This window comes from Hordeum vulgare, chromosome 1H, assembly GCF_904849725.1.
Source record: "Hordeum vulgare subsp. vulgare chromosome 1H, MorexV3_pseudomolecules_assembly, whole genome shotgun sequence".
In the NCBI taxonomy this organism is placed as follows: domain Eukaryota; kingdom Viridiplantae; phylum Streptophyta; class Magnoliopsida; order Poales; family Poaceae; genus Hordeum; species Hordeum vulgare.
In genome coordinates, this window is record NC_058518.1 from 489145555 (window position 1) to 489166280 (window position 20726).

At 53.6% G+C, this 20726-nt stretch overlaps 2 protein-coding genes and 1 non-coding gene across 3 annotated transcripts; all 3 read left to right on the forward strand.

The window, feature by feature from the left end:
• The first annotated feature begins 231 nt into the window (after positions 1 to 231).
• TRNAV-UAC lies at positions 232 to 304 on the forward strand. The gene has a single exon. It is a non-coding gene; the product is annotated as a tRNA-Val (tRNA).
• Positions 305 to 523: 219 nt separating this feature from the next.
• Positions 524 to 1319, forward strand: LOC123448645. Its single transcript, XM_045125609.1, has one exon. It carries the CDS (start codon positions 701 to 703, stop codon positions 965 to 967), a length of 267 nt encoding a protein of 88 aa, XP_044981544.1. The 5' UTR covers positions 524 to 700; the 3' UTR covers positions 968 to 1319.
• A 17606-nt stretch (positions 1320 to 18925) lies between these two features.
• Positions 18926 to 19424, forward strand: LOC123401649 (nuclear transcription factor Y subunit C-3-like). The gene has a single exon (XM_045095493.1). It carries the CDS (start codon positions 19014 to 19016, stop codon positions 19422 to 19424), a length of 411 nt encoding a protein of 136 aa, XP_044951428.1. The 5' UTR covers positions 18926 to 19013.
• The last annotated feature ends 1302 nt before the right edge of the window (positions 19425 to 20726 follow it).

The following is a 20726-nucleotide window of genomic DNA, read 5'->3' on the forward strand; positions in this document are numbered from 1 at the left end:
GAGAGCCAACAATTTTTAGGTGCGGCGTGAGATGAGGTTCGCCGGGACGGCCATTTTGACACACGTCGCGAGAAATAATAAATGGTTATAACTTATTACGCACAACAACTTCAATTCCGGACCACTTGACTTGACTTGACAGAAATGTAAAACTTTGGACACCTGGCCATTGTGGCAAAAGACCCCGCTGTTTCTATGATAAAAGCGGTAAGTTTCGTATATCGAACAGAAGCTGCTGTGGTGTAGTGGTTATCACGTCAGTCTTACACACTGAAGGTCTCCGGTTCGATCCCGGGCAGCAGCAATTTTTCGTTTAATATTTTCCTAACTCTTTTTTCTGACAGCATCTAACTCTTTTTCATCTAGTCTAGTACTGCATAATCTAACATGGCACGACTTACTTTTTTGGCGAGTAATCTCGCGATTTTTTGACTTACTTTTTTACGGGATAACAAATCTCTGCATGTTTGCTTTGGAATTTGTATCTGCTTGCAACGCAATTTTGTTTTCCTCCAAGAGTTTTCGGCATGCCAACGCCAACCCAACCCAACCCTTGAGCTGGTGGAGAGTGGAGACACGCAAGGGAAGAGAGGCTGCTCCTTCGGCCGCAGAGAAAGAAAATCTTCTTGAGCCGAGCCAAACACCAGCGAAGCGCGTCAACCCACCCAATAGCCAAGACCCAAGAGAGACAGACAGGGGGATGAGGGGCGGCGGGCGGGCGCGGCAGAACGCGATCCGGTCGGGCATCGTGGTGCTGGGCGCCGCCGCCTTCGCCTACCTCTCCTACCGCGTCGGGTTCAAGCCCTACCTCGACCGCGCCCAGGAGGCCATGGACTCCCACCACGCCGCCGCTGCCGATGCTTCCGCCTCCGCCTCCGCCTCCTGGGAGGACCAGCCCGGCCTCCCCGGGGACGACGGCGACGGCCTCGCGCCGTCCAGGGACCCGGCCGCCGTGCTCCGCGACTGACTGACTGACGCCGCCTACCTTCTCGGGCCTCGTCAGATCCTCGGGCTTGTTGTGGCATTTCGCCGAACGCTCTGTGAGCGGATAATAAAATGCACCGGAACTGCTTTCGGCAACGCAACCCTCCCCCACCCCCTGCTGTCATCGCTGCTATGGTATGGTATGGTTTCAAAGTATTTTTATCATCGTGCACTCGGCTCACTCGAAACTCACCTGCGCTGCCTGCAAACGCCTGCTCTGCTCGTGCACATAGCCTGATTTGAATGAACATTCTGAAAACATGATTGATGGTTGGTTCTAGTTGACCAGGCAGTTTTTTCAGATCAAATAAACGGATGTGCAAATTATAGGACCAGGAAGCAGACTATCTTCTACAGTAAGTAGGTTCCAGCAACATTGTTGCAGATTTGTGTGATCCTAACGGGAAAAATCTCATTTTCTTGTTGCCTCGTGTTCTTTGTTCCGATTCCAACTTACTGACGGCAGCGATTGATTGATCCCCTGCCGTTGCGGTTTGTGTGGTGTAGAGATTTCTTCCTTCGGGAACTTGAAGATAATAGGTCTAAATGAATACTAGTTATAAGCATCACTCTCCCTGCCGTCAGTGCCTAGATTTTGTTTTGTTATACTCCTAGTACTTATGCAGGGTCTACTATTGGGAATGGGAACACATGCGAAACATTAGTTCGAGAGTTGCTGCACACAGAGTAAACATTATGCCAAATGCAAACTGCTCTACTGATTTCATTTCACCGAATTATCAACAAACCGCACACTTGCTGCATCCCAACGAAACCGCGAAAAGGCGAGGCACTGGCTTAGGGAATCATCGAAAGATGTCTGCGTCCTATGACTGTTATGTGGTTCCAACGATTAAAAAGAAAGAACAAGAATACAAGGGCCGAATTGCACAAGGGGAGGCGTTTGAGCATCCAAGCGACCATGGAAACGGTCATTTGTGGCATTTAAAGTGTGAGACGACATTTCAAATGTTGAAACTTGTCTGGGGGGGGGGGAAGCAAGATGACGGCGGCGGATAGGAGGGCTACGCCTTCCGTAACTTCGGCTCATTGCAGACACCGCTTTGCTTAGGGGAGGGGATAAAACTGATCCGGTATGCGAAGTTAAGGGTGCGACTTTTGAATTTAATGTTGAGAGGGGCGGAACATGAACCTATCTTTTCGTGTTTGTGAAAGGGACTTGTATTATTCAATCATCAAAATTACAACCAATGAGATATCGGTCTGCCTCAGGACCGGATCATAACTAAACTGCAGTATGACTGATGGGGTCGTAGTCTTAGGGTAGGGTCATAGGCCTGCCATACAGGTCCTACCCAAGGACTACCCCACGCAAAGGACAAGACCCTAAGTCTACCCCGACTGAATTAAGGAATCCCCATCATTCAGTCGGGAACAGGCCCTATATCACCCAGTCGGATACTAGCATTCGGAGTATACCAAGCTAACCGACTGGATACACTCGGTACATCGTAACCTTCCTGGAGGGAAACGGTCATACGTTTCCGGGTGCATTCATTAGCAGTTAGAGCATACGTTACCTGTAACGTATGCATTCAATCCCCACTATTCCGCCCTTATACCAGAACCGTTGTGGAGGGCAGCGCACTCTATATAAGCCGCCCTCCCCCGCTGGTAGAAGGGTTAGAAAAACATTGTATTCCATATTACACTCGGTAACAAGCTCCGAGAGCACTGAGACGTAGGGCTGTTACCTCCACCGCAGAGGGGCCTGAACTCATACAACCTCGCCGTAGCTAGGACTCTGCCCATCTCATTCGTACCCTACACATCTACTGTCAGGCTTATACCCACGACAGTTGGCGCCCACCGTGGGGCAGGCGTCTAAGCGACTTCCGGCGAGTTTGCGACTACTTCCTTTCGTCATGTCGTCCGGTGGAGATTCGACCATGGGTCACCAGATCTTCTACGGCGCTCTCTCCTTCACCGTCGACGATTCGGCGTGGCTTCGGGAGGCACCTCTCGACGTCGGGACGCTTCCCCGTCGCGGGGCCACGCACTTTCGTGCCGGCGCCCGCGGCATTCTTCTTCTCCAACAATCGGCTCCGTTGTCGACCTGCACCTCCATCATGCGCCGCAACAAGCGGTCCCGCCGTCCGCGTCTCCTACGTTGGGTGCAGCATGCCCGAGCGCGTCAGATCGCGTCTTCTCAAGTGGCAGTTCTAGAGTCTGATGTGGTTGCCCCGCGTTCCCTGCAGTTGGGTTCAGTTCCGACTGAGTTTCCTTCCGAGTACGCGGGCCGCGGGCCTGCAGCAGAAGTTCACATGGCGAACACCCATGAAGATCCCCGCCAAGCTGGTCGAGGCGAGCGCGAGGTCGGCGAAGCATCCGGTGCGCGCCGTCCACCTCGCCGTTCTGCCAGTCGACACGCTCGGCGGAGCAACGTAGAGTTGTTCCGCACGCCCCTCCTCAACTTGGCTGCTGCTGCCAAGATAGCCGATTCCCTCCAGCCGACTGATTCAGAGGCTGATAGAGGGATCGAGCAAATCCGAGCCCTGTTGCACACGGCGCAACAGCAGAATTCGGTAGTCTCCCAGTCGCACAACCGGATCTACAATAGTTCCGTCCACGCCAACACGCATCGGTCGGTTCACAGCCCTGGATCCCATCAGCGCCACCGGGGAGGCGGCCGCTCCTTGATTCATGAAGATCGCCGCCGCTCACGCACCCCTCCGCGGGGTGGGTCCTATGGGTCCCGACATCATGATGATCGACGTTCAGTCGGCGACACTCACGACCCAAGACCCGACGCAAGAGGACGTATCGCCCAGCGAAGAGTCGACAGGGGTCGAGCCCACCGTGATGGTTACGATATGGACCGTCCGAGTGGAAGCAGGGCCATCGTGTCCGGTCCCGAGTGTTTTAGTCGAGCTATCCGCTCGGTTGACATCCCGCCCAACTTCCGATTGGCAGCGGGAATCAGTAAGTTTACATGAGAGTCCAAGCCGGAAACATGGCTGGATGACTATCGAGTGGCAGTCCAGATCGGAGGAGGGGACGACCATGTCGCTATGAAGCACCTCCCTCTGATGCTCGACGGCTCGGCGCGAGCGTGGCTAAACCAGTTGGCCCCCTCGAGCATTTACAGTTGGGCAGATCTGGCCCGAGTATTCATCAGGACCTTCGAAGGGACGTGCAAACGCCCTGCAGGCCTTGTGGAGCTCCAGCACTGTGTCCACAAGCCGAATGAGCCCCTGCGCGACTTCGTCCAGCGTTGGACAACTCTCTACCACACGGTGGAGAACGTCACCGAGCATCAAGCAGTCTGCGCCTTCAAGGCAGGCGTACGGTACAGAGAGTTGTACCTAAAGTTCGGTCGAACGGGCGACATCTCCATGAGCAAGATGATGGAGATAGCGGCTCGCTATGCAAACGGCGAAGAAGAGGACCGCATCCGGAGCGGCAAGCACAAGACAGTCGGCGATGCTGACGGAGGTAACACTCGGAAGCAGAAACAGAAAGCTCCGCCCAAACCGCAAGCAGAAGCTGCAGCCATGACCAATGCCAAGTTCAAGGGCAAAGGGAAGGCGCAGTTTACCCCCAAGAAGCCGTTCAACAATCCCATCCTGGACCAGCCTTATCCGGTGCACACGAAGATGGACGAAGAAGGCAACCCCATATATGCGAAGCATACCACTCGACAGTGTCGCCTCCTGATCCAGGGATTCAGTGAAGGGCAACCGAGTGAGAAGGACCATGAACAGGATGAGGAGGATAAGGAGGATCCGTTCCCCAGGTCCACGCCACCCTGATGATCTTTGCTGACGTCGAGAGCAAGAGTCGACTGAAGCTGGTGAACCGAGAGGTGAACATGGCCACCCCCTCCAACCCCAAGTTCCTCAAATGGTCCCAGACTGCGATCACCTTTGACCAGTCGGATCATCCGGCACATGTACCCACCCCGGGAAGACAGGCCCTGGTCGTCGACCTGGTGGTAGAAGGAGTTCGACTGCGCAAAGTCCTCATGGATGGCGGCGGCGGCTTGAACATCATGTACGCCGACACCCTCAAGGGGATGGGCATCCCGATGTCCAGACTCAACGAGAGCAGCATGCAGTTCCACGGAGTCGTCCCTGGACGGAAGGCCAAATCACTCGGCCAGATCGCGTTGGACGTCGTTTTCGGCTCCGACAAGAACTTCCGCAAGGAAAGGCTGACGTTCGAAGTGGTTGACTTCCAGAACGCTTATCACGCAATTCTGGGTCGCCCAGCGTATGCGCACTTCATGGCCCGTCCATGTTACGTGTACCTGAAGTTGAAGATGCCGGGCCCGAAAGGCGTGATCACCATCACAGGCAATCGGCAGCGAGCTGAAGAGTGTCTGCAGCAGGGATCAAGGATTGCCGACCAGCAGATGGCCGTCCTCGAGCTGGACGAGTACAAGAAAACAGTCGACCCCGCCGACCTGATGCGCTCGAAGAAGCCAGCTTCAGAGTCTGCATTTCAGTCGGCGGGAGAGACGAAGAAGGTCAGCATCCACCCGACGGACGCCACTGCCGCCCCGACGAACATCTCCACCACCCTCGATCCTAAATAGGAAGCCGAGCTCACCCAATTCCTCCGTGAGAACTGGGACATCTTCGCATGGAAACCCTCCGACATGCCAGGTGTACCCAGGGAGTTGGCTGAGCACCGACTGCACGTGGATTCCACTGCTCGACCTGTCCGAGAACGTCTGCGCCGGTCCGTCGCGCACAAGAGGAAGGCAATCGGGGAAGAGGTGGCCAAGCTGTTGGCAGCCAACTTCATTCGCGAGGTTCACCACTCTGAGTGGCTCGCCAATGTTGTCATGGTGCCCAAGAAGGACAAGTCGCTCCGAATGTGCATCGACTTCAAGCACCTCAATAAGGTCTGCCCGAAAGATCATTTTCCGCTCCCCCGCATAGATCGAATTGTCAATTCGACTGCGGGTTGCGAGCGTCTGTCGTTTCTCGATGCCTACTCGGGTTATCATCAGATCCGTCTGTATGGTCCCGATGAGTTAAAGACAGCCTTCATCACCCCATTCGGGTGCTTCTGCTACATCACTATGCCTTTCAGTCTGAAGAATGCAGGAGCTACCTTTATGCGCATGATCCAAAAATGTCTCCTCGACCAGATCGGTCGCAATGTGGAGGCATATATGGATGATATCGTGGTCAAGTCACGCAAAGGTTCCGACCTGCTGACTGACTTGGCAGAAACATTCGCCAACCTTCGTAGGTACGATATCAAGCTCAACCCAGCCAAATGTTCATTCGGTGTTCCCAGCGGAAAGTTACTCGGTTTCTTCGTTTCCGAACGAGGGATCGACGTCAACCCCGAAAAGATCGGGACCATCGTCCGAATGGAAAGGCCGGTCAGAATACACGATGTTCAACGGCTCACAGGTTGCCTAGCGGCTTTGAGCAGGTTCATCAGTCGACTCGGCGAAAAAGCACTTCCTCTGTACCGACTCATGAAGAAGTCAGATACCTTCGAGTGGACAGACGAAGCCCAAGTCGCATTCGACGACCTCAAAGTCCTGCTTTCCACCCAGCCGGTTCTTACTGCTCCGCTCAGTAAAGAGCCCCTTCTTCTATATATCGCGGCTACAAATCAAGTCATCAGTACTGTTCTTACAGTCGAGCGAGAAGAAGAAGGCAAATCATACAAAGTTCAGCGGCCAGTGTACTACGTCTACGAAGTCCTGACTCCTTTCAAGCAGAGGTATCCCCATTATCAAAAACTTATCTATGGGATTTATATGACTGCGAAGAAGGTGGCTCATTATTTCCAAGACCACTCGGTATCTGTTGTTTCTGATGCTCCGTTGTCGGAAATTCTCCATAATCGAGACGCATCGGGCCGAGTGGCGAAGTGGGCAATGGAGATGTTGTACTGTGACATCAAGTTCGAGGCCAAGAAAGCTATTAAGTCTCAAGCCCTGGCTGACTTTATAGCAGAATGGGTAGAACAACAGCAACCGACCCACATCTACTTGGCTCATTGGACAATGTTCTTCGATGGGTCTAAGATGTTGAATGGCTCCGGCGCTGGTGTTGTGATCATATCACCAAAGGGCGACAAGCTCAAATACGTGTTGCAGATACATTTTGATTCCTCCAACAACGAGGCAGAGTATGAGGCTCTCCTCTACGGATTGCGTATGGCTATCTCACTCAGCGTCCGTCGTTTGATGGTCTACGGCGATTCGGATTTGGTGGTCAATCAAGTGATGAAAGAGTGGGACGTCAGGAACCCCACCATGACCGCATACTGCAATGCAATGAGGAAGCTGGAGAAGAAGTTTGAAGGTCTGGAGCTCCACCATGTTCCAAGACTGAAGAACCAAGCGGCTGACAAGTTAGCAAAACTCGGATCCACTCGGAGACCAGTCCCGAGTGACGTCTGCCTCGAGCACCTCCACCTCCCCTCAGTCAAAGAAGATCCTTTCACAGAGGAGTCGGTACAACCCAAGAGTGCAACAGACCCGACTGAAGTCGATGTACCTGCGGTGGTTGATCTGGTCATGGAGATTCTGGTGTCATTCCCGATTGGACTGTGCCGATCGTGGCATATATCTTGAGGCAAGAACTCTCAGAAGACGAAGTCCAAGCCAGGCAGATAGTCCGCAGATCGAAGTCATTCACTGTCATTGAAGGCCAATTGTACAAGGAGAGTATCTCAGGCGTTCTTCAACGATGCATCTCCCCAGAGGAGGGGCAGCTGATTCTGGAGGATATTCATTCGGGGACCTGCGGTCATCACGCTTCTTCGAGAGCAATCGTAGCCAAGGCATTCAGGGCTGGCTTCTTTTGGCTGCAGGCTAACGAGATGGCTAAGGATATGGTTGATCGATGTGAGGGCTGCCAGTTCTACTCCAACAAGTCCCACAAGCCAACGTCCGCGTTGAAGACGATCCCTCTGGTGTGGCCGTTTGCAGTGTGGGGATTAGATACTGTCGGCCCGTTCAAGACAGGCCAAGGTGGATACACACATCTGTTGGTGGCAGTCGACAAGTTCACGAAGTGGATCGAAGCGAAGCCCATCAAGAAGCTCGACGCTTCGACAGCCGTCAAGTTTGTCAGGGACATCATCTTCAGATTCGGTGTAGCTCACAGCATAATTACGGACAACGGGACAAACTTTGACTCGGACAGATTCAAAGGGTTCTGCACAAGCGAGGGCATCCGAGTGAATTTTGCTTCCGTAGCACATCCTCAGTCCAACGGACAAGCAAAGCGGGCAAACGGGCTTATTTTGCAAGGATTGAAGCCCCGACTACTGCGAGAGATAGGACATGCCGCTGGCGCTTGGGTTACTGAGCTACCTTCAGTGCTTTGGGGACTTCGAACAACCCCGAACAGATCTACAGGGCGATCACCGTTCTTCCTCGTTTATGGAGCAGAAGCGGTCCTTTCGAGTGACTTGCTTCACAATGCGCCACGAGTCGAACTCTTCTCCGAAGCCGAAGCAGAACAAGCAAGGCAAGACGGAGTGGATCTTCTGGAAGAGGAGCACGAGATGGCGTTAACTCGCTCGACCATTTATCAACAAAATCTGCGGCGTTTTCATGCACGCCACGTCAGAAGTCGGACGTTCCAAGCAGGCGACCTGGTGCTCCGAGTGGATCAGCAAAGACCCCACAAGTTAGCTCCGGCCTGGGAAGGACCCTTCATCATCTCCAAGGTGCTGAACAACGCAGCATACAGACTCTACAACATTCAGAGGGAGACAGACGAGCCGCGCGCATGGAACGGAGACCTCCTGAAGCGCTTCTACACGTGACCGTCGACTGAAGCGATGTAACGAACAAGTATTGGCGAAATAATATAGAGCAGATTGAGTTTTTTGCAGGTTCAAAGTTCTTCCGCGGTCACAGACTCCGGTCTCAAAAAAAAAACTTAGTTGCGATCCAGCATCGCCTAAGTATTAACCTTCTCCGAGTGTGCACTACACGTCACACTCGGGGGCTTAGCTGCGATTCAGCATCGCCTAAGTATTAACCTTCTCCGAGTGTGCACTACACGTCACACTCGGAGGCTTAGCTGCGATTCAGCATCGCCTAAGTATTAACCTTCTCCGAGTGTGCACTACACGTCAAACTCGGGGACTTAGCTGCGATTCAGCATCGCCTAAGTATTAACCTTCTCCGAGTGTGCACTACACGTCACACTCGGGGGCTTAGTTGCGATTCAGCATCACCTAAGTATTAACCTTCTCCGAGTGTGCACTACACGTCACACTCGGGGGCTTAGCTGCGATTAAGCATCGCCTAAGTATTAACCTTCTCCGAGTGTGCACTACACGTCAAACTCGGGGGCTTAGCTGCGATTCAGCATCGCCTAAGTATTAACCTTCTCCGAGTGTGCACTACACGTCAAACTCGGGGGGCTTAGCTGCGATTCAGCATCGCCTAAGTATTAACCTTCTCCGAGTGTGCACTACACGTCACACTCGGTGGCTTAGCTGCGATTCAGCATCGCCTAAGTATTCACCTTCTCCGAGTGTGCACTACACGTCACACTCGGGGGGCTTAGCTGCGATTCAGCATCGCCTAAGTATTAACCTTCTCCGAGTGTGCACTACACGTCACACTCGGGGGCTTAGCTGCGATTCAGCATCGCCTAAGTATTAACCTTCTTCGAGTGTGCACTACACGTCATACTCGGGGGCTTGGCTGCGATTCAGCATCGCCTAAGTATTCACCTTCTCCGAGTGTGCACTACACGTCACACTCGGGGGCTTAGCTGCGATTCAGCATCGCCTAAGTATTAACCTTCTCCGAGTGTGCACTACACGTCACACTCGGGGGCTTAGCTGCGATTCAGCGTCGCCTAAGTATTAACCTTCTTCGAGTGTGCACTACACGTCACACTCGGAGCCTTAGCTGCGATTCAGCATCGCCTAAGCATTAACCTTCTCCGAGTGTGTACTTAACGTCACACTCGGGGGCTTAGCTGCGATCCAGCATCGCCTAAGTATTAACCTTCTCCGAGTGTGCACTTCATGTCACACTCGGAGGCTTAGCTGCGATCCAGCATCGCCTAAGTATTAACCTTCTCCGAGTGTGCACTTCATGTTACACTCGGGGGCTTAGCAGCGATCCAGCATCGACTGGTTGCCTTTGGCTTCACCAAAAAACGCCAAACAAAAACTCGAATTAACATTGCAACAGAAGGGCAAAAATCGGATTTCAAAATCCTCGCAAAGATAGCTAACTCGGTGCGGATCAAGTTTACCCGCACCGATTTAAAAGTGTGACGGCCAACAGAAGTGGCCAAAGTACCTTACAGATAAACACTCGGCATACCGAGGATAAAGTGTCTTACACGTCAGCTGGGCCGGCACCAGGACTGGAGGGCTCCACAAAAGTGTCCAAGTCGATTCCGTCGGCGATGCGGGTAGCGCTCTCAAGGAACGTCTCCATGAAGTCTTCGAATCGAAGCTTCTTCGTGTTGGCGACCTTCAGAGTCTTCAGTTTTTCCTCACGCACCTCCTTGCAATGGACTCGGACCAGGGACAGAGCAACATCTGCACCGCAACGAGCTGCTGATTTCTTCCACGACTGCACTCTGTTGGGAATCTCCGCCAGTCGGGTCATCATGTTCTCCATCTCCTGCCGCGACTCATCTTCTGGCCAAAGCTCCTTGTCGATTCGGCCGACGACTTCTCTCAGTCGTCCGATGAAAGGACCAACTTTGCCCACGCGGATGTGCGCACGGAGCAGATCCCGATTGGCATCGTCGCCGAGTGGAACGTTCTCAAGAATCGAACGCTCCACGTCAGCCGCTTCAGCTTCGGCGTCAAAGCAAAAATCTGCGACAATAGGACAAACAGACAATAAGAGCCGAGTGCTACGCGCATAACACTACCACTCGGAAAGATAAGGACTTACCAGCCAGACGCGCCATCATCTGCCGAGCCCAGTCGCTGACATATTTCTCTTGTGCTCTACATCGTTTGTTCAACACATCCATCTGACTCATCAGCGCAGTCCTCTGCTTCCCCATCTTTTCCACTTCCTCAGTCAACACCTTGTTCACTTCACGCGCCTGCTCCAATGATTTCTCCCGTTCCGCCAGGGCATCCTTCATGCCAGCCATTGCAACCATGGCCGCATCAAGTTCGCCCGCGAACTGATTTCTCTCCGCCTTGAGATTCTCATAGGCTGATCCCATTGCACAAGTTTTCTGCAAACAACAAACAAGGGACAATCAGAAAGTTCAACAGTTAACAGTCTAAGTTTTTCAGACCCTTGCCGACGCAAGCAGTCGGCAACGGTCTCGGGGACTACACCCAGTGGGTTCACTAAGCATGACCCCACTGGCATGCACCTCAACCAGGCCTGCCCTATTGAGATGCATGTTATCAACTACGCCTCCGAGGCCAATACTACCCGACCTGAGTACAACTTACTCTCGGGGACACTTACCGTAAGTGCAATCCGACTGCAACAACTACTCGCACTCGGTACTCCTATCTACAGACACAACCAAACTCAAAGCAACATGTATAAAGACAACTGTCGGTGCAAGCACTCGACAGAAGTCTCGGGGACTACACCCACTGGGTTCACTCAGAGTGAACCCATTGCAAATAACAGCTACTATTCAAGAACACCCAGTGGGTTACAGGGGAAAAGTAAATACTTATTAGACCACTTACTCGAATATCATCGGGCAGCTCCAAGCTCCGCTGGTACAAGGCCGCAATGGAGTCATAGGCCTTCTTGGCCTCTCGAGTCATCAGCTCCGCCTGCACCATAGCCCCCTTGGTCGCTCTCACCTGCTCCTCAGGAAGACGCTGGATGCTGAATTCAGCATGCGACGAACCTGGAATCGTCGGAGGTTCCTGAGGCATCCCAAGGCCCGCCCCAGTCGGCTCCTCCTCCACCAGCACTGGTTCAGTCGGCGGCGGCGCCTCTGTCGGCAGCACGTCGGCGGTGAGAGCGGCAGCGGGAGGAGCAGCCTCAAGAACAGGCTCCACAGCTGGGTCGGCTCTCCCCTGGTCGCCCTCACCCACGCAGATCGCCCCTGACAAGCCGAATGACACGAGGTCTCAGAAAAAGAAAGAAGTGATGGTATAAAACACTCGACGTTCCTACAACGCACCTGGCTGAGACGAGACGACGTTGTCCGTATCCATGGAGTCATCTTCGTTCCTACAACGCACCTGGCTGAGACGAGACGACGTTGTCCGTATCCATGGAGTCATCTTCCTGACGCGCCGGGGAGGTGGCAGAAGTAGCGACCCTGTCGAGTGAGATCCAGTCGGCCAGTAAACAGAAGTTCACTCGGATATCAGAAAAAACTGAAAGCTGAGTACACTTACGTGGAGGTGACGGGGACAGCGACCCTCATTCGCGGCAGAGCCTTCCGAGGTTTAGGCCCACTCGGCTTGGGCGCCTTAGAAGATTGGCCTGCAGGCTCAGCGGCGGCATCCCTGGCCCTCTTAGCGTTTCGAACACTCGGGACCACTGGAGAAGTAGGCGGAGCACTCGAAGACGCGGGAGGAGCTGAGGGGGCAGCGGGCTCATGTCGGTGCTTGGTCCGATGCTCCAGTTGTGGAGGTGGCGAGTCCTGCTCCTCGTCTTCTTCCTCCTCCTAGCTGGACTCTTCCTCCGACTCCCCACTGTCGGAGACATATTCAGCACTCTCCACGCTGCCCTCCTGGCTGCCCTCCTCCTCTTCGGCCGAATTCCCGTTCGAGACGGGGGAAAACCAGTTGGTCCACTCCTGCATAAAATTCAGTCGGCGACATCAAACATCACACAGAGATTCAAGCAAACGACAAGAGTAAGACAGTTAGGAGCACTCGACAAGAGTCTCTCACCTGATTCGGCGGGGGATTATCCGCGCAGAAGGGCTTCACTCGCCGTGATCCTTTGGGATTCTCACAGGGGGCCGTGATCTGGAGCACCCACGAGGTCACCCTCTCCTCAGTCACGCCCACAACATTGGTCCGAGTGGAATCCTCGGGCCCCGTGTAATGCCACATGGCATGGTCGCGAGCCTGCAGAGGCTGGATCCACCGACCAAGGAAGACTTCCAGCAGGTCTATACCGGTGACCCCCCTCCTGACGACGTCCACGAGCGCCTCAACCAAAGGCTGAACGTCGTTCTTCTCCGCCTTCGAGAGCGCGAGCTGCTTAGGCGGGGCGGGCCGGTCTAGACTAAAAGGAGGCAGACCAGTCGATGCATTCGGACAGGCGATATCCTGGCAGTAGAACCACGTCGACTGCCAGTTCCTAACCGACTCACTTAACTGGAGAGCAGGATAGCTACTCCGACTCTTCTTCTGGAACCCTAAACCCCCACAGAGCTGGAGGAGGTGCGTCTTATCATCCGACTGGCTAAGTCGTTTGATAGTTTGGGATCGGGCGGAGAAGATGTGTTTGAACAAACCCCAATGGGGAGGGCAGCCGATAAAACACTCACATAAGACTATGAAGGCAGAAAGGTGCGCGATGGCATTCGGAGGGAAATGGTGAAGTTGGGCACCAAAGTGATTCAAGATGCCCTTGAAGAAAGGATGCGGGGGCAAAGAAAAACCTCGGTGGACATGGCTGAGGAGCAAGACGCGCTCCCCCTCTCGGGGCGCTGGCTCGACCTCGTCCTCCGCCGACAGTCTCCAGGACTTGTGCACGAGCACTCCGTGCTCCACCAGCTGCAGCAGATCCCCCTCCGTCATTGTGGAGGGGAGGAAGTCTCCTTGGATCCACCCCGCCGGCAGCGGCCGTTGCCGCCGCTGAGCAGGCGCCGCCGCCTTGCCCTTCTTCTTCCTCGCCTCCATCTTGCTGGTTTGACCCTTGGTCATGGAGGCGACGGCGAACTCTCGAGAGGAAGGAGAAGGGGGAAGTGTTGGAGCGCTCGAGGTGGCGAGGAAGACGGAGCAGGCGAGAGCGAAAGATTCGGCGAGCGTAGCGAAGAAACCTCGCCGCCCAGATTTAAATAGAGTTCCGACTGGGTCGCTGGCGGGTGGCCCGAAACCTTATCCGCCCGACCGGCCGCGGCGATATCAGTGGAGGACTTGAAGGCGCGAGAGTCGAGGCGTCAGGCGCTACTCGAGTGCGCTGACGTCGTCCCCGCTGAGCGCGCGGAACCCGAAATTTGAGATCCCGGAAAATCCGCCGCTGTCAGTTGACCGGTCGCGTCAAAAGATGCCGCGGAAGCACTCGGTTCCCGACAGTCGGTTTCACAAGCACTTCCACTCGGATCGTTGGTCAGAAAAGGTAAAATGGATAGAGGCAAGCAACACCCAAGCCGAGTCTAATCCAGTCGGATCCGAACTTCAAGCACCGCTTCGTCGTTTCAACCCCAATCCATTCGGGGACTAATGATGGGGTCGTAGTCCTAGGGTAGGGTCATAGGCCTGCCATACAGGTCCTACCCAAGGACTACCCCATGCAAAGGACAAGACCCTAAGTCTACCCCGACTAAATTAAGGAATCCCCATCATCCAGTCGGGAACAGGCCCTATATCATCCAGTCGGATACTAGCATTCGGAGAATACCAAGCTAACCAACTGGATACACTCGGTACATCGTAACCTCCCTGGAGGAAAACGGTCATACGTTTCCGGGTGCATTTATTAGCAGTTAGAGCATACGTTACCTGTAACGTATGCATTCAATCCCCACTATTCCGCCCTTATACCAGAACCGTTGTGGAGGGCAGCGCACTCTATATAAGCCGCCCTCCCCTGCTGGTAGAAGGGTTAGAAAAACATTGTATTCCATATTACACTCGGTAACAAGCTCCGAGAGCACTGAGACGTAGGGCTGTTATCTCCATCGCAGAGGGGCCTGAACTCATACAACCTGGCCGTAGCTAGGACTCTGCCCATCTCATTCGTACCCTACACATCTACTGTCAGACTTATACCCACGACAATAACCGCTATGTCTAGCGTAGTTAGCTAAGAAATGACTACTAGTGTTCTGGTTACGCGAAATATGAGTAATACAAGTCTGACGAGATTTCATAAGCTCCTTAATTTCCTCAATCGGTGTCATGTAGCCTGACATGTCTTGATCCTTTTGCCGAACCATGTTGACAAGCTCTAAGCAATCCACCTTGATTATAAAAGGAGAGCTACACCATTGAAGTGAAGCACCTTCACGCACTGCAGCAACCTCAGCCTCCAAAGCATCCGGACAACGGGACAAGGGTTGAGATATCCCCATTACCTTCGGGTGAAGAGGAACCATGGGCATTGAGCTTATACCAGCCCAAATCTGGTGGGATCCATGCATGTGTGCGAGCAGAAGAAATGCCAGACGGAGATGAAGGAATGATATGGCTATCAATAGAAAACTTCCCTTTGATGTAGTCTTGGTCTGGGTGGTACTTGATCGTTGTAGCATATCCATATAACTAAGAAGAAACCTTTTGGAGACATCAACATGAGGTTGTTGCTTGCTGTGGACAGCCTCATTACGGATACACCAACGGCGCCAAAACACCACTAGAATTCTATTCAGCAACCAGTAACCAATCCCTCCCGGTATTTCTGAATGTTTCCAACTTAGGCAAGTTCCAAACGTCCGTTAAACTACGCCACAACATAACTGAAAACGAACATCTGACCAAAGGGTGAAAACTATCCTCCTCTTCTACTCAACATACGGGGCGTTGATCTGTTAGTTCTAGGTTCCTCTTGTGCTTGTTCCGCCAAGTAGGTAGAGAATCATTGCACAACCTCCAGACAAATGTTTTAAAAGTGGGTGACACGCAGCCTATTTCCGTTAGGAGCCAAACTACTCCCTCCGTTTATAAATATAAGTCCTTTTAGAGGTTTCATTAATGAATTACATAAGAATGTATCTAGACATACTTTAGAGTGTAGATTCATTCATTTTGCTTCGTATGTAGTCTTTAATAAAATCTTTAAAAAGATTTATATTTAGGAACGGAGAGAGTACAAGTTAGTTGTCAAACTCCAGCATTCCTCCATAGTCATTTCGTAACTACTCTTAACAGAGAAAGAACCCCTTTTTTCAGGCGTCCAGGCGAGCCAATCCTCCAAACGAACAGACGGACGAAGCTTCAGAATTTCAGTCATATCCATGTGCATGAAGTACTGGTGCAGTACGTCCAACTTCCAATCACCAAAGTGGGGTCTATGAGCTCCGAGACGAACCTCAACCTGCACCTGCGCTTTGGCGATACAGGCTTATATGAAAACGGTTTCTGGATCCAGGAATCTCTCCAGATGCAGATACTTTGTCCATTACCCGCCCTCCAAACTAATCCTTTTTTCAACAGATCCAAACCATATGAGATAGCTTGCCATGATGATGAATTACTGCCACTAAAAAACAGTATCCTCAAGACGACCATTGGGGGTAATATTTGGATTTCAAAACTTGTGCACACAGACTGTACGGTCTCACAAGAAGCCTCCAAGCTTGTCGAGCCAGTAAAACTTGATTGAAAGCGCGAAATCCCAGAAGCCTAAACTTTACCTTCGGTTTCTGAAGTTTTTCCCCAAATGACATCATCGTCTGATTCAAAAGACCTAGATTTAGGGTTACCCCCGAAACAAATGCCCCTGAAGGAAGAGGGTCATGAGTTGCACCTGCCAACAAACCCGAATAAAGCCCACCAGCACAAAGCTCTCGAAGCGACGCCTTCAGGAAGGACATGATACCTTTAGCTCCATCGCCGCCCATCGTAGTTAGGGTTTTCACCCGAAAAGCAGTGAGGTTGGAAGAGGTAAGGTGGACCCGAACGACGTCTTCAAGAAGAATATCGGCACCCACGGACGTTGCCATCATCGTGGCCGCCCGGAACCGACCAGGGAATTATCCCGATCTGGATCCCCACCTCCCGCTCCGCCCACAAAACCGATGACCGGCTAGCTAGCCAGCATGACCAAGTCTGGCAATATTGGAGCGCGCCTAGACGAGGCAGTAGGCAGCTCACAAAATGACGTTGTCAGCCGCCGGGGGCATCGCTGCCACGGCCCGAACCCGCTGATGGTCCGTCGGCTGCCCAAGCCGATCTCCGGCAGCCCGGCAGCACCGTCGCGCCACCGGACGGGGAAGCCTCATCAAAAGGACCACCGTCCAGGTGGTCCCTGGTCCATGGGTCGTAGTCGCCGTACTAGCGGCAAGCAGCTGGAGAAGGGCCCCACCGCTGCCTTCTATGTCGACAATGGCATAAGAAACACATGATAATTGGTGTAGAGAGTCCCCTAAAATTCCTACCTTTACTTAAATCTCCTCATTTAATTGATGTATATTGGTCTATACATATAAACTGTACATGGTACTCCCTTCATCCCACAATATTATGGAACGGAGGAGGTATTTACGATGTTTTTCAAAATAGTGTGTGTACACTTTACATCCAAATCAGAGAGTAAATCTGCCCATGGCGCCAACTGGCACATGGTAACATGTTTTTTTTTTCGTGATAATATGCGCCTCATTCATATCATAAAAAATAAAATACAAGTCACGTAAAGACCGACATAACACACCTGAAACAATAGCAAAACACCGCTAAGCTTCACATCAACACCCATCACTTGCCTCCGGCACTACCATAGTAGCCACCAAAGGGGAAAAAATGACGGATCACCTCCTCACACGAACTCGACGCGTCTCCATCGCTGATATGCAGTTTTGCGGATCTTCAAGGTGGCTCACCAAAAGTGAAGCCATTGCCATTGAGCGAATCAGACGGGGGAAACACCCAGACACGCCGTCAATCTCCAGATCTTGCACCCCACCACGACTAAGATGCCGAAGGAGGAAACCATACCTGCCATCCATCAACCATGAACCCATCACACATTTCGTCTTTCAAATGTCGTCGATGCACACCACAATCCACTCCATCCATGGACTACCTCCTAAGCTCCACAACGGCGTTGGAGCAAGCACCATCGCAACGACGGAGTCCGAAGACACGGGTCCACCACGAGAATGACGTCGCCGCCACACCATCATTGCTTGAACATGCTGATTTTTAAATTCATCCACAACCCTAGGACCGATTGCCTCGTTAGAAACAGATCTGAACCTTATTTATTCAGCGCCACCATCGCCGCCTCCGAAGTGAAGACAATGAACAGCCGAAAAAGCAAAGCTACTAGGGCCTAACCCAAAACTATACGATCCACACACGTAGATCCAACGATCCCACTCACCACCGATGACCGAGGTTGCCGGCGGACGGGAGCCGCTGGAGGGACCAGGCGAAGGGGCTCTCCCGGCGGCGGCTAGGGTTTCTAGTCACCTGCCCGAGAGGAAAAGAATGCGCCCCGTGGACGCCTTCCTGTTCGATCTATTGTTCCTCCCCACATGGTACCGTGTTTTTTTTGAAAGCAACCCACATGGTACCGTGTTTGTTTGCCCATATTTTGTCAATGTTGCACATATATAATGTATTTGTTTTGTATACCTTGTGCTGCCAAAAAACGGAATATGCCGTAGTACAAAACACCACAATACCAGAGTATAATAGCACTACCAGCTTAAACTCCGCTTTACACCGGCCGGCGCTTACGTACCACGACAAGGACGCATTCGAAATGCCGATGCTCCTCGGTTGGATCGCCTCCTTGACCATGGATACGGGGACTCTCGTTGTCCGAGCGACAGGTGCGCTCACGCAACGCAAGGCACGCACAAGGACCGATGCACGCCACAACGTACGCCCAACGAGAGCTACACCTCATTTCTCTACTCTCGCGTTCGTACACCATCGCGATCCCAACTACCGCATCATATTCATACATACATTTATCTACGCGCCGATCGATCGACCGGTCGCTGTCGAAGCTGCCGGCCCCGGCCACCTCCGGTTGCGGGCCGGCCATGGACAGCAGCCGCCACGACCACGCGCGCGCTCCCTTCCTTCCTTGTTAGCGAGGTCAAACGGCATGCGCGTATAAAGATCCCGTCCATGGCCGCGGTCGATTGGAGGTTGCACCGTTCGTTCTTCCGTTCGTTAGAGCTTATTACTAGCTAGAGCTAGCTCTCCTTGCACGGCGGCGACCGGCGAGAAGATTAGGACGGCGGCGAATCGAGAGGATGAGGATCGCGAGGCCGTACTCGGGGGTGTCGAGAAGCGGGGCGACGGCGAGGACGGGGCCGCACGCGCTGCCGCTGGCGCGGATCAAGAAGATCATGAAGCGGTCGGCGGGGGACGGCAGCGGCGGCGACGGCGCCGGGGCCAGGATGATCTCGGGCGAGGCGCCCGTGGTGTTCTCCAGGGCCTGCGAGCTATTCGTCGCCGAGCTGACGCAGGCCGCCTGGGCCGCCACGCTCGAGGGCCGCCGCCGGACCGTGCACGCCGAGGACGTCGCCGCCGCCGTCAGGGACACCGACCTCTTCGACTTCCTCGTCGACGTCGTCAAGCCCAGGGGTGACGACGGCGGCGGCGTCGATGCCGGAGGCCGCCTCCCGCCGGCAGCCCCCGTCCACCGCGGCGCGCTCGACTAGAAACTTGTGCGTGCAATGCATGCATGCATGCCTCGTCGTGGTTGTGGAATCAAACTGTGCCGCGATTAATTGCACTAATTTCGTTCATGTTGCTTTTACTTGCTACTGCTGCTGCCAAAGTGCCAATATAAACCGAATGACGCAGGGGTGAAACTAGAACGATTTGGTTAAGGCCCTGTTTGTTTCATAAGTCCTAGGACTTTTTTAAGTCCCAATTTATAAGTCATAAGTCCCTACCTGTTTGTTTACAGGGACTTATAAGTCCCGAGTCCCTACCTGTTTGTTTACGGGGACTTATAAGTCCATGTTGCACCTGCAGATGAACTAGCGATCAAGTCGAGTACTGTGGATGAACTAGCGAACCTGCAAATGAACTAGGGAGACGAGGCGGCGGCCGGGCGGCGACGGGGCGGGCGGCGGCCGGGCGGGCGGGCGGCGGGGCGGCGGCGTCGGGGCGGGCGGGCGTCGGGGCGGGCGGGCGGCGGGGCGGCGGCGTCGGGGCGGGCGGGCGTCGGGGCGGGCGGGCGGCGGGGCGGCGGCGTCGGGGCTGGCGGCGTCGGGGCGGGCGGCGGCCGGGCGGCGTCGGGGCGGGAGGCGACTGGGCGGGCGGGCGGCGGGGCGGCGGCGTCGGGGCGGGCGGGCGTCGGGGCGAGCGGGCGGCGGGGCGGCGGCGTCGGGGCGAGCGGGCGGCGGGGCGGCGGCGTCGGGGCGAGCGGGCGGCGGGGCGGCGTCTGGGCGGGCCGGCGGTCGGGCGGCGACGGGGCGGGCGGCCGGCGGCGGGCGGTGCGAGCGTCGTCCTGTCCCTGGAGCGATCCGGGCAGGCGGTGCGAGCGTTATGGACCAGAAAATAAGTCCCAATAAGCTCCTATTAGAGAGTCTTATTTCATAAGTCCCAATTAACCATAATAAGTCCCAATAAGTCCCTAGTGTTTGGTTTAGGTGGGACTTATAGGGACTTTTTTAAGTCCCAAAACCAATAAGTCCCTGGAAACAAACACCCTCTAACTTGTGTACACGCCGGTTCTGTATTTTCTATACTTGTCGTTCCATTTCTACTGCTGTTATGGGATTTTTTAAGATTTCATTGCTACCAAATCAATATAGATAATGAGTACAAGGATGTTTTCACACTATACCTTTTATACAAATGGCTTTCATTGATTACAAGCTATTGGAAAGCTTCATTACATTTTCTATGATGTAACCAAAGGACTTTTTTTCCTTAAAAAACAAAGGACTTTTTGGTGACAATTTGTGCAATGTCCACCCCCCCCCCCAAACAAAGTTTGATTCAGAGCGAGA

What these genes read in the sequence shown, in the direction of transcription:
- LOC123448645 (XM_045125609.1), top strand. Translation starts at nt 701, where the DNA reads ATGAGGGGCGGCGGGCGGGCGCGGCAGAACGCGATCCGGTCGGGCATC.
- LOC123401649 (XM_045095493.1), top strand. Translation starts at nt 19,014, where the DNA reads ATGAGGATCGCGAGGCCGTACTCGGGGGTGTCGAGAAGCGGGGCGACG.